Source organism: Ornithodoros turicata, chromosome 3, assembly GCF_037126465.1.
Source record: "Ornithodoros turicata isolate Travis chromosome 3, ASM3712646v1, whole genome shotgun sequence".
In the NCBI taxonomy this organism is placed as follows: domain Eukaryota; kingdom Metazoa; phylum Arthropoda; class Arachnida; order Ixodida; family Argasidae; genus Ornithodoros; species Ornithodoros turicata.
Window position 1 is genome coordinate 43519346 of NC_088203.1, and position 13460 is coordinate 43532805.

General features: G+C 47.1%; 1 protein-coding gene across 1 annotated transcript; it reads left to right on the plus strand.

Moving 5' to 3' along the window:
* The first annotated feature begins 12514 nt into the window (after positions 1 to 12514).
* Positions 12515 to 13162, plus strand: LOC135389402 (uncharacterized). The gene has a single exon (XM_064619455.1). It carries the CDS (start codon positions 12515 to 12517, stop codon positions 13160 to 13162), a length of 648 nt encoding a protein of 215 aa, XP_064475525.1.
* Positions 13163 to 13460: the final 298 nt, after the last annotated feature.

Here is a 13460-nt window from a genome sequence, read left to right on the forward strand (position 1 = left end):
GCCCTGCCCCTCAGGTGGATATATCTCCTATTCAGTTTTGGACGGCCCGTTCCAGCACATGGTCTTTGTTATCGCAGTGCGCCTTAAGCATACTGGCTATTCCTGTTTGTAGCGCTAATGTTGAGCGTGCGTTCTCTAAACTGAGTGTTATTAATCGCAAGGAGCGAGCCGCTATGACAGATGCGAGCATGATGATGTACGCTTGCATCTATTACAACAAGAGGTAGTCTCCTTGTTTGCTGGTTTGGCACAGGCAATAAAAGACATTGTTAATGAAACCATGAATCGATTCACTTCTTTTCGGTTCGTCGTTACCTTCGCGCGCAAAATAGGCTTTCCTTCATGCGAAATAAATAGATGCCCGTATTCGGGCATTTATTTTTTGGGCGGAATATAGATGCCGAAAAAATCCGATTTATAGTCCCCCATATAAATGCCGATAAGCACCCCCCGAATTGGGTTGAAAATAAATGCCGAAAACCACAAACCCTAGATATCATTTACCGCTTCTAGTATGTTTCTAAGGCAAGACGTGAGGCCGAAGTGAACATACTCTCCTGGCGGTAAGCTTGTTAGATGCTTTGAGCTGCTCCGTGGGGTGTGCAACAACGTGCGAGCATCGCTTGGGATGTCGCGGAAGCAGGAGTGCTTGCGAAGGATTTTTAGGAGAAGTGACAACAGGCCCTGTGGGACATTCCCACAGGTCGCCCATGCCCTCAAGTCATCACTTAACTCTGCGGATGTAATATCACTACTGTCACTACTTCCAGTACCGTCTGATTCGTCGGATAGACTGCGTCCATCCGCAGTCATGGGGGGCGCAGAAACGCAGTTTTGCATGAATGTTGCATATGCGCCGTCCTGACCAGAGCTGGAGCTGGCGACTGCTTCGTACGTGATGTCACCCGAAAAAGACGCCGAACCTGCGTCGTCCTGATCTGAGCTACAGCTGGCGACTGCTTCGTACGTCATGTCACCCCAAAAAGCCGCCGAACCCGCGTCGTCCTGACCTGAGCTGCAGCTCGCGACTGCTTCGTACGTGTCGTCAACCGAGGAAGCGGGCGATGCGGCATGACAATTTGTTGATTTTAAGCACACACAGCTCACATTGCAAAGTTGCAATTATTCCACGGGCTTGCGCGGAAGCCGTACGCTGTAAGTATTTGAGCTTGTGCTTCGGCATCTTGCTGCATATACGAATGGACGCAAGGGACGAAAAACGCTGGTTGCACTTGTCAATGGCAAACAACGTAGCGAACAGCAAGAAAGCAGTAAAACGTCATCGTGGCCTTGCTAACGTGGCACTCCGTATTTTACAGGTGGTAATGTTTAGAGCATATATCAGAGCAAAACGCAAACGCGAGCAGGATTGCAAGTTTGGCCCAGCGTACGTGCAACCGAAAGTTTCACGATCCCATGAAACAGGGCTATACAGAACTGAGAAAGTAGTATTTACATCGTTCCTGCCTTCGTGCATACCAGTGCACCACCTGATGTTCGAAGCAGAAAACCGAGCAAAAGGCAAATGCAAGGCGAATACAAGGCAACACCACACACGCTGGTACATCATCACAAGCCGTCCCGCTACTACCACTGCCACTTTTCCTGGCTCTGGATATGGAGATAAGGAGAAGCCGGAGAGGCACGCTAGCGTTGAGGGACGCCTAGCGGCGTGACTGGCATCAAATAAATTATGCATAATATTGTAAAACCTGTCAAACTAATAAAGACGAGAAAATAAGTTAATAATGAGTTAAAATAATTTTACGAATGCGTTGCGTGCTGCCGTCGATTACCAACATCAAGCATGAAAGTGAACGGACGATAAAGTGCACTCACAAAAGTGTTTTACTTACTACTTTTTCATTATATTGTACTATGTTTCTTTTATTTTTGTTACATTATCATTTTGTACGTCAATATCGCTGCAGGAGAAGCCTCAAACAGCACTTTTTTCTAAATACAGTGCATCCATTTGACGTCGCGTGGACGTCTGAGACAAATGTGACGTATGAGACCTTTCTGGGACGTCACTGGGACGTATATGGTTTACTGGGGTAGAACCTCAGATATCACATTTTCCTGTGCGAAGTAGTACATGTCTTCATAAGCTGTCGTTGGTCTATTTTCTGCCGTTCATTTTAGTTCTTTCTTGTATTTGCATCCTTCCGTCATCATCTTCACATAACGTTCCACGTGCGGTGGTGTAGGGTACGCACCTCCGCAGTGAAACACCCCATCTCATCGTCATCATTTATTGTTGTTGTTGTTGTGCCGTTCACTCCGACCACACCTTTATTTTATGTTTTGTTTGATTGCTCACAGTTTAGCACATACCAACAGACTTCGTAAAAGCCATAATGTACACACGTTTGCTCTTTATAACAACGTCAACGATGTTAGTTCTCCTAACAGCTGTCAAGTTTTTTAGTTTTTTATATCCTATACCCTTTCCACGTGATGTTACACACAAATCTTTGCTCCCCGTATTGTTATTTCTTGTTTGTCTTCTCTTGTAGTCTCTTCTGCGCTGAGCCACCTGTGGTTGCCTGTGGCCTTGAACGTAGGCTTCGCCGCAACGTGCTCGTGTGGCGATGGAAGGCTCCTTTGCAGGTTCAAAATTTGGAACCTGAATGGAACCTTGAAGCTGCTATTCATGACCAAACTATTGCTCAAAAGTTTTGTCCTGGCAGAGACAAGATGCCATTAGAGAACGAATGCAAAGCGCTGCCAGAAGAATACGTAGCACGCGTTTTTCGTTCCAGAATACACAGCCTCTATGGGAGCCGTTTTAGGTGAAGCCTGCTTTATGTTTTGTCCCTAATTCTTGGGCATGCATTACAGGAAACAATCGGCCTTCCGGGGTTACCCAGCTTATAAGCCCTGTAACCCCGGAAGGCCGATTGTTGTCCTCAGGGAACTCCTGAATCTGTTCCTAACATGGAATAACTTTGAATTCGACGACAAACACTACATATAGGTCAATGGTACAGCAATGGGAACAAAAATGGCCCCTAACTATGCAAATATCTTCATGGCATCCTTGGAAGAACCGTTCCTGAGAAATTGTGCACTGAAGCCACTCCTATATAAGCGACTCCTAGATGATATATTCATTATTTGGCCCCACTCCGAATGCGACCTTCAGTTGTTTGTTAACGACTTTAAACCAAGTACTTCCCCAGTATTAAATTTACATTCAATTACTCCTCCTCAGCTGTTAATTTTCTGGATGTGGAAGTTAAACTACATAATGGAATCATCGAAAGCCTACCGACTCCCAACAGTATCTGTCGTTCCAGAGTTGCCACCCCAGGAACACTAAGCTAGCTATCCCTTATAGTCAAGAGCTGCGTTACCGGAGAATATGTTCTAACGATGATGAACTAGACAATCATCTTGAGAGCCGTGAAGAAACTTTCGCAGATAGAGAATATCCTAATCAGGTCGTAAAAGATGCCATAGCCAGAGCTAGATCAACCGATCGAGAGAACATATTTCAAACACAGCCCCGAGCCGCTAAGAATTCTTCGGTAAACCTCACTATTAGCTTCAACGGTTATGCCCCGGACGTAAACCGCATACTTAAACGGCACTACGCAATCCTCACCCAATCTCATCGTATGAGTCAGGTGTTTCCGGAACCACCCCGTGTTACTTACCGTCGATCAAGCAACATCCAAGACAGACTTGTGAACGCCAAGTTAAACAAGCCCTCGGAACACAACGGTTGTCAACTATGCAACGGACGCAGATGCCAGATCTATAAATTAATGGAAACTGCTACCAGAGTAGAAAGCAGGAATTCTAACTATCGCACAAAAATTAAAGGACGTTAGAAGAGTTACAGTTAAATAGACCATTATCTCCTTCAATGTAATGAGTGCAAGGCCCAATATATCGGTCAAACAGCTACATCCTTCCGAATCCGCTTCAACAACCACAGGTCCGACGTATCAAAGAAAGCTAATCTACCAATGTCTCGACATTTTAGTAAACACGGCCACTCAATTAACGACATAGCCATTTTCGTTCTGCAATCGGGTTTTCCATCTCAACGCCTTAGAGAACAAAGAGAATCGTTCCTGATCTACAAATTTAAAAGCCAGATTAACGAGGACCCCGGCGTCCTCTCAACAGTTCGCAACCTAAATTCCTAATTCTCTCAGAATACATACACTCTTTTGTATCTCTTTCAGACTCCCCGGTTGGTCACCCCAGGAAATCATTGCCCTCCGGCGAAGAACATGACTGCCTGTGATTCATTGTACCCCTTTACTTTTGTTTGACAGAGCACGTGTGCTGCCTTCTCCCCTTGTACATATTCCCCTCTCATTCCTTGGAATTCTCTTGCGTCACCATAGTATCCCATTCCTGTTGAAGACAGCGCTGCTCTCGAAACGTCGAATGCCCCATCTTAGTTTTTAATAAAGCTCCCCTTTTATTCCTTGTCCAGTAGAAGCACCGTCTCCATTACTGATCTTTATTGACCTATAATAATACCTAAGACAATGGATAATTTGCCTTGCTGGCTTGCACTGCGGCCTCCACAGGTGGCGTCGTCACCGTGGAACATTGACGTCTCGCCGAGACGCACTGTTGTGCCGACCCAAGATCGTGTCACTTCCCTACGCCAGGCTGACGAGCTCCAAGTAGAGCGAAACAGCTGTCCTTGGCTGGGAGTGCACGATCAAATTGTAAATATATGTATATATATATATATATATAAAGAGGGGGGAAAAGCCATTAAAAAAATAAGTAAATGATGCTGGCTTGCACTGTGGCATTGAGGAGTGCTCAGTCACCCTCCCAGGTGTATATCGCTCGCTGAGTGACCCCTGGTTTGCCAATCCCGAACGATGCGCAGCTACCCAGGGCCGACGAGCCGCAAACACGGTGAAACACGTGTCCTCTGGTGCTGTCGCATCGTTCAATGAGTATCTCTCTCTATATATATATACCACCAGCACCAGAGGACACGTGTTTCGCCGTGTTTGCGGCTCGTCGGCCCTGGGTAGCTGCGCATCGTTCGGGATTGGCAAACCAGGGGTCACTCAGCGAGCGATATACACCTGGGAGGGTGACTGAGCACTCCTCAATGCCACAGTGCAAGCCAGTGAATTATAAAAAGGGGGGAAAAGCCATTAAAAAAATATAGGTATATATATATATATATATATATAGGTTTTCAATAAAGGTCAGAAGTTGAGACGGTGCTTCTAGAGGACAAGGAATAAAAGGAATAACCCATCTGTGGTCATGCAGTCCTGCTGTGTCGAGAGGATGTCTTTCCAGTCGTAACCTAGATGAACTGCCAGCGAGGTTATCATGTTTGAGAGATTCTGTGTGCTCGGAGTTCGCAAGGAAGCCTCACACTTTGAATGAAGTGGACAGGTGGAAGGCAACCGAGTTCAGTCTTTTCATTCTGTACACTGGCCCTGTTGCTATCAGGGGTCTGCTAAGAGATCAGCACAGGGATCATTTTCTGTCTCTTCATGTAGCCATTTTCTTATTGTGTCACCCAAACTTGTACATTGAACACAACTAGTTTGCAAAAGACCTACTTCACTGTTTCGTTTCTCAGCTTGCTGACCTCTGTGATCAGCAGAATGTGACATGCAATGTCCATAGTTTGGTACATTTGACAGACGATGCAATGCGTTTTAGACCACTAGATCATAGCAGCGCGTTTAATTAGGAAAACTAGCTACACCGTATCAAGTCGTTTTTGCATGGCCGTCGAAGCCAGAAGCTTAGAACGACTTGTTCACAGAACTGCTTAACACAGGGAAATAATGTGCACAAAGATGGGTTCTACAGGTGCTCGTGCAAAATCCCTCGGCCTTAAAATACCACTTGACAAAGGTCCAACAGTGGGCCGTGACATCGTCCAGCAATACTGTAAGTTGGTCCTCGCATCATTTGAGTCTGAGTTGAGGAATGAAAAATGGGTGCTGCCTGCTCAGTGACTGTTCTGTTGTTATAGCTGAAAATGTTGTTACTAATTGCAACAGTTTTATTGTTGGAAGAAAGTTCTTTGAGATGTCTGAGCTTTACTCAATCCCTTGTCTATTATCTTACCTTGGTATGGTATCCGTCAGGCATCTGGCCTCTCGGACTTGATGCAGTGGCCGTTGTCTGATATTGTATACAAAATTTTCAGCTTCCTATAGAAAGTAGCAACACTTTTGCAGTCATGCCCGTAATCCACACAAGCTCATAAGCAGCATTTTCCTCCATCCTCAACTGCAGTATGTAACCTAGCACAGTTTGTTTTATCTGTACTAGTCTGTAACTACTGTTTACAATTATTGTCTTGTACTGAACTGAATTCAGTAGTTTGTAGCATTATCTGTCATCAAATTACTTTTTCATATACTCCATCACATTTATGCTTACATTTTACTGATGGATTGTTTCTCAGGTCTTGCCCTCACAGTCCCGCTTTGTGTACATTTTTGCAATATTAACTAAATAAAGATTTCGATTACGATGCTCTGATGCCGTATCTGATTGTGTGTACGATGCAGTTGCATGTTTCTGTCAGATCTGTGGTCACAATAATGCTGTTATATTGATTGTACTTTTGTTTTGTAATACCACATATGTCGATTGCTTTTTTTTCATCTTTTCATGTAGCATCTAAAATATAGATTTTTTATGTAGCTTTCTATTCATCTTTTGATAGTGTATTTCATGCTTGTAGGACACATTGCACGTGACTGGGAAGTCTGTGCACGTATTCTCATTATGAGCAGTTAACCCCTTCATTCCTCCATGAGTTACTTCATGTTCAGCCTACATCTGCATATTTAGCTATTAATTACTTCTTCAGTGTTCTCATTGCATGTGTTCACACGTGGTTTAAGTTACGTTACATTACAAAGTTTCATAAAAAATGCTATGAAGAAATGTCACCAGAAAATGTCTTCATTGCGTAACTTTTCATGTGCATTATACAACCTTTACTTGAACCTATTTGAGTGCTGAAAGAGGAATAAAAAGTTGAGCCAGAGCTCTGATGTTTCAGTATTCATTTTGTCAACATTTGTACAGTTGAAATAGTACTGTTATAACACGAAGGTACTCTGCTGAGTCCCTCTTCGACGGGAGAGTGTGTTACGTAGAAATAGAAGAATTTAAGGGTTAATTTCAAATAGAGCTCTTGTATACATGGGAAAAAATGAAATTTGTACTTGCTGGTAATAAGCAGACTTTTACCAAGAATGTCTTGCACGGAAGACGCCTTTCACATCCAACCTCCTCCACAGCTGCGGAACTCTATGCCATCCTTTTCTTTCTACAACACATCGCTGATTTTCCACCCCGGGAATGGGCAGTCTTTACAGACTCCAAATCTGCACTTCAAGCAATTGAAACTTCCGGCATACGAGGCCCATCCGCACCCCTAGTCACAGACGTGTTAATGGCTTACCACACTATCTACGCCGCAGGCCACAGGCTAGTTCTCCAGTGGGTTCCAGCCCATTGTGGTGTGGTGGGGAACGAGCAGGCCGACAGCGCCGCAGAAGCAGCACTCTCGTCTCGGAACCGGTCCCGTATTGTTCTGCTCAGAGGAGACCGCCGTTCAATTCTGCGACGTCTAGTGACACCCCTGGCTTCCCGCCAACGGACAACCGACATTCTTCCCCCCTCTATGTTGAACAGAGTTGATCCCACGCTCGCTTTCCGCATGCCACGAAACACATCTCGTCAGGATGCTGCATTAATCCACCGCATGCGCCTCGATGTGGCCTTTACAGCTCAGTGGCGTTACCGCTTGAGACAAATTGATTCTCCCACCTGCTGCCACTGTGGTGCTCTTGAGGATCTGGAGCACATTCTTCTTCATTGCCCTCACTACGAACCTTCCCGAACCACACTCTCCGAGTCTCTTCGTCAGCTGGACTCTCGCCCTTTCTCCCTACCGAAATTGCTTGGTCCCTGGCCCAATCCAGCCCAGCAACGCTCTGCGCTCAAAGCTCTTCTGACATTTCTGGACACCATCGGACTTTGATCGTTCTTTTAAAGGGGCTCGTTATTTTATTCCCCCCATTCCACCAAGCACTGGGGTAGAGTATCGCCGGTTGCGATGAAACTCCCCACTCTCCAAGGCCGAAAATAAAGTTGTTGTTGTTGTCTTGGGCTGGAAGGTGTCGTGTACATTTTTTTTGTATATATCTAAATAACATCTAAGACTGTAGAGGTCTAGTAGATTTCTAAATTTAGATGTCTACATGATATCTAACCCCGTAGAGGTCTAGTAGTCGACTACTTTTAGACCTGGCCCTAAAGTCTCAACTCATCCTAGGTTTAGACGCTTATTATCCCACCATGTGCTACATGGGATATCATCGCTTTGGTAAACCTCGCAGCAGTATACCTCACAGAGCGTCTCATGATGTCGCCACTTGGACCGTACTGGTCAACAACGTCAGTGTGGGTTATTGTTCACGCACCGATAGCCCCTGTGGGGTGGTCTCCTCAACCCGATCCCCGAATCTTTCAGATAACAGTGTCTTGAAGACGTCCACCCTGAAGAACCACCGGCAGTTTATTCTCCCGGGGAGCTATCCCGTCCTTCTCCACTGCGCAAAGTACCGCAACTTCATCGTGCAACACACCGGTCTGAACCACTGCATGCTCAGCGCTTACTCCAGGAGAACTGCGCCCCATTGGCCAGAAACGTCCACCCCAGATGTCTCAGGAAGTCTTAGTGGCCCGTGAACTGATCCAACGTTTCGACTTGCAACTTCTAGCTCCGCAGGATCCACCAGCTCCCGAAGATATCCTGAGAGTGTACGAGAAGAGGGAGAGTGCCCCGATCCGCTGGTTCCCCCCATGCATTTGTTCTTACTAGGTTTTTGCCCCCTCCTGATGTCAATATCATGTAACTGCTTGCGAGAGAGCCTATGAGGACATACCCTGTGCAGAGACGTCTCAGGCACTCACGAAAAAGTTTCCAGTTCGTGACAGGAATCAGTCCAGTAGTTGCTGAGAGGGGCTGTCTGTCGTGCGAAATATATACAGGAAAATAATCACCACCTCTAGTGTCCACATCTGTTCCGCACGACAGTGGCGAATTATGTCTGTTGAGCACCAAGACAGGTTCAATACATTGACTGACGTTGAGGATCGCATGTAAGATTGGCTCTTCATTGTTCAGCAGGCATACGGGCGATTCCATGCTAAAACGTCCAGAGACCATACTCGACGACCGCATTTTTTTTCTAGAAAAAATCTGAGGTGTCTCTGGTCACATGTGATGTGTGATTACAGAGTATTTCTGTGCTCATGCTATGCGTCCACGATCGAAAAGTGCGCGCTTTGTAGCGGACACTGGACAACGACAAGGATGGCCACGCGCATGGAGCACCCGCTTCTCAGTTCCACCGGCGCGGCCATGGAGATAGGCCACAGTCATCGCCTCTCCGTGGCATACCATCATCGCCGGTCGGGGCTCATGTAGAGGAACTCCACCTCCTCTACATTTGGTGACCCGAACTACGAACACCTCAGTTCGGTGAGCAATTCGGCCCTTCACCATCCCAAATTTGTGACGACACCATCGAGCAGCACTACCTCCGGCACACACGAGCTTCACAGATTGAGCCGCCTTCACTCCTGCCGCATCTCTGCGCTTTTCATCGCACCCAACGCTTCTCACTGCCGGCCGCAACACTCGAGCCTTGCGCTCACCTGCCGGTCGCGGCAGCCGACGCCACGGCACGCTTCAGCCCATCTCGGCATCTCACCACGGCTCGCATAGCCTCGCCTGACTCACTTCACCTGGGACTCTCGAGCTTCGGCTCCCATGCCGGTCCCGACACCCCAGGACCACGACACCGAGCGCCTCACTCTCTCTCGCTCGTCTCTACCTGACGGATCGCTGTTCCCGTCCTCACCATCTGTGACATGCCGCCGACGTGTGCCGTGCCGTGCACCTGTTCGACCATACACGTATACCATGGTCGCCCTCACCTGCAGCTTTCCCCAGGCACATTACCTGGACTCCAGCTCTTGCGATGCGTCCGCAACGCATCTGACGGCAGGGGGACCCCTGTAGCGGACGCTGGACAACGACAAGGATGGCCACGCGCATGGAGCACCCGCTTCTCAGTTCCACCGGCGCGGCCATGGAGATAGGCCGCAGTCATCGCCTCTCCGTGGCATACCATCATCACCGGTTGGGGCTCATGTAGAGGAACTCCACCTCCTCTACACACTTCGACAAGACCACTATACGTGAGGAAGACAACTGGGGCACGCTGAAAGCGTGTGAAATGTTGACGTTTTTTAATCGCATAGAAGAATGCCTTCTCTATGTTTGTGCTAAGTAACGGGCGTTCAGGAACTTTTTCAGTAACAATTTATCTCTTCAATTTCGCTGATAATTTTTTGTTGTGGAGAGGTTATTAGTCGCTTCAGCATAGAACTGTTTAGAAACTTTAATCTGTATTTGTTTTTGTGGTAAAAATTGCCAAAGTTGACACTTTTTTTTTTTTGCGAAAAGGGGCATAAATCAGCCCAGAATACGGTATGAAGAGGTCGGACCAGGAGCGTGAAATTGATATAAGATTATAGAACAGTCCGACTCCTAAAACATATAAAAAAATGTCGAGGGCATTTTTGGATAAAGTCGAGAAAATAGTTCTGTTTCCCGGAAGACAGTCTGCCACTCACTCCAGTACAGCGTCGACCGGTCTTGTCGCCGTACAGGGTGCTTTTTGTGTTCTCTTCCTTGCCCGCCGCCTTATGCGCAGTGCTACAACGGACACAGCAACTCGCGTCATAGTCGTAAGAAACTGCACGTCTTATCGCAGCCAGTAAGTTGACCAGGTACTCGCTAAAGTGCTGGTAACCTCTCAGACATTGCGTGACTACGCGTACTCGAAACTACGCATCATTGACAAGTTCCCTGCACCTTTGACTGAGGCACAAAAAGGCACAGGCAAGGGATACAGTCACAATCTATTGCCACCGAGTATAGCGTCACAGCGCAAGACGTCCGTGACCAGCTTCTTGGATATGTGCACCACCTTGGATCGCACCATACAACATGCACAATCATCAGCGTCATCGAACCACCGTGCAGCCACAGAAGTCCAGCCTCGCATTCAAGGTCCAAGTAATGCGTCCTTCAAACCACAACCTGCAAGGTCACGTAACTCGCACCCTTCAGCGTTACCAGAGGGCAATCGCAACACTGTTTTTCAAACTGCACCATGCCCTTCTACTAGCCTCCACCGCAGGCGGATAATGGATCTGTCAAAAGACAAACAGGAAGCTAAGTATCAGACAATTTCAGCAGACAATTATGGTGCTCCAGCATTCCGCAGCGGACAGAACCTATCCCAAGCAGTCTGTTACAAATGCAAGAACCTTGGTCATTTGGCATCAAAGTGTCCCTCTCGCACAGTCATCTGCCCAAGCCCTCCTCCTCGACCTGTAACTCACTGCCACCTGCAAGACCTCTTGCCTTACATGGCAGTACAGGGACGTTTGAGGGTTCATTTTTCACAGCCACTATCAGTAGCATAGGTGAATGTGAAGCCTTTCCAGACACCGCATCACAGATCGTCATTTTATCGAAGGAAAGAGCCAATGGTATGACACTCATTCATTGGACCCAACCACTTCTAACTGTTGCAGGTGGATCAAGTGTTTTGCCAGAGGGCACAGTTTGTCTCAAAACCACTATGGGCTCCATCTAAGGTGTAGTCGAAGCCGCCGTCCTCTGCAACAACTTGCTGTCCCTTATATTGGGTGAAGACTGGTTTAGTGCAAGTGGATCCCGCCTCATTTTTAAACCACTACATCCAGCCGAAATTCATCACCCCACCTCTACGACCACTGTACAAGCGCAGCAGAAATTGTATCCTCGTTCGGCATGTGCTGTGTGCCCGTGCCATTCGTACTTTGCTCAGTCCGCTGTCCAGCCCATGCTAGCTTTCCAGGACACATCATTATTGGATATGGAATCACACTGAAAACCATTACGTAAAAGTCAGCCAGAGCCATCTCCAGGTACCATTTCGGCACCTTAGCGAACAACAGCTATACCTATTCATCAAGATCTTCCACCAGCTTTCGTGGGTACCAGCTTTCCAGCAGCACAATAAGTATAACTTGCCAGTGTTCTCTCTAAACATCACGAGACATTTGCCCATAACGCCGACGACATTGGGCATCTCAAGAAAGTTCAGCATGCCCCTGACTTAATCCCAGATGCTGTGCCGTATAGCAGAACACCGTATCGCTACTCCTGCTACCGGACCATGGTCATTTCCAGTTACTGTTGTAACGCGCGGTGCAAAGAAGCGCCTCTGTGTGAACTATTTTCCTCTGAACAAAATGACTATTAATGTCGTGCATTCTTTTCCCCATGCCGATGACATAATGCAAGATGTAGTTGGTGCATGCTATTTCGCCTGCATGGTTTGTCTATTGGCAAGTAAGTCTGAGACCTGAAGATTATGCCAAAACGGCTTTCATAACACACAATGGCACTTACATGTGGAAACGACTGGCATTTGGGCTAAAGAACGCTCCAGCAATATTTCAGTGCACCATGCAAGTCGTCCTCGGAGATATTAAAGTGCCTCAGAACTCTGGTATTAGAGTCTGCTTAGATGACATTCTCCTATTTGCATCTCACTTCCAAGACTTCGTGGGATTGCTTGACGTAGTGCTTCATCAAGTGCCAACGCATGGACTCAAAGTGTCGCTCGAGAAGTGCAGATACGGCCTTTCACGGATTCATTTCTTGGGTTACATCCTATGTAGCGAAGGCAAGCTCCCCGACCCAAGCAGAGTGAAGGCTATGCTGTGCATACCCCGGCCTCAGAATCGCAAGCAGCTGCTATCCTGGGTACAGACGGCAAACTTTTACCGTCGCTTCATCAAAAACTTTTCACGAATATCATCGCCACTGTACCCTCTTGTAAAGTCCCCAGAATGGTACTGGAACTCATCATGCGAACATGCTTTTCATACATTACGTATGGCCCTTACAGAAGACACACCGGACGAAAAGAAGCTCCACAGTAATGCCTGGGAGTGCATCGCAGTCCATTGGGCCATTACTCAGAGGTGGCGCCATAATCTTTTGAACAGAAAGTTCCGCCTCGTTACGTACAATTGGACCGTCGCCTGCCTCTAGAGTAACGTCCGACCATCTCGCCGCTTTACATCCATGCTCATAGACCTTACAGTCACTGTCGAACACCACCCCGGACGCCAAAACGTAGTCGCAGACCACGTATCACGTCTTTCACTTGCTTTGACATCGGACAGTCAATCACTTGTTGCACTCCAACAAGAGGACCCGCAGTGATTCAAGCTCGTCAGCGCATGGTACAGGATCCACTTTATCGGACTTTGTCGACATGAATAATGTCCTGTACAAGAAGTCATCCGTTGGACTTTTAGCAATAGTCGTACCAGCACGATTGCGTCCT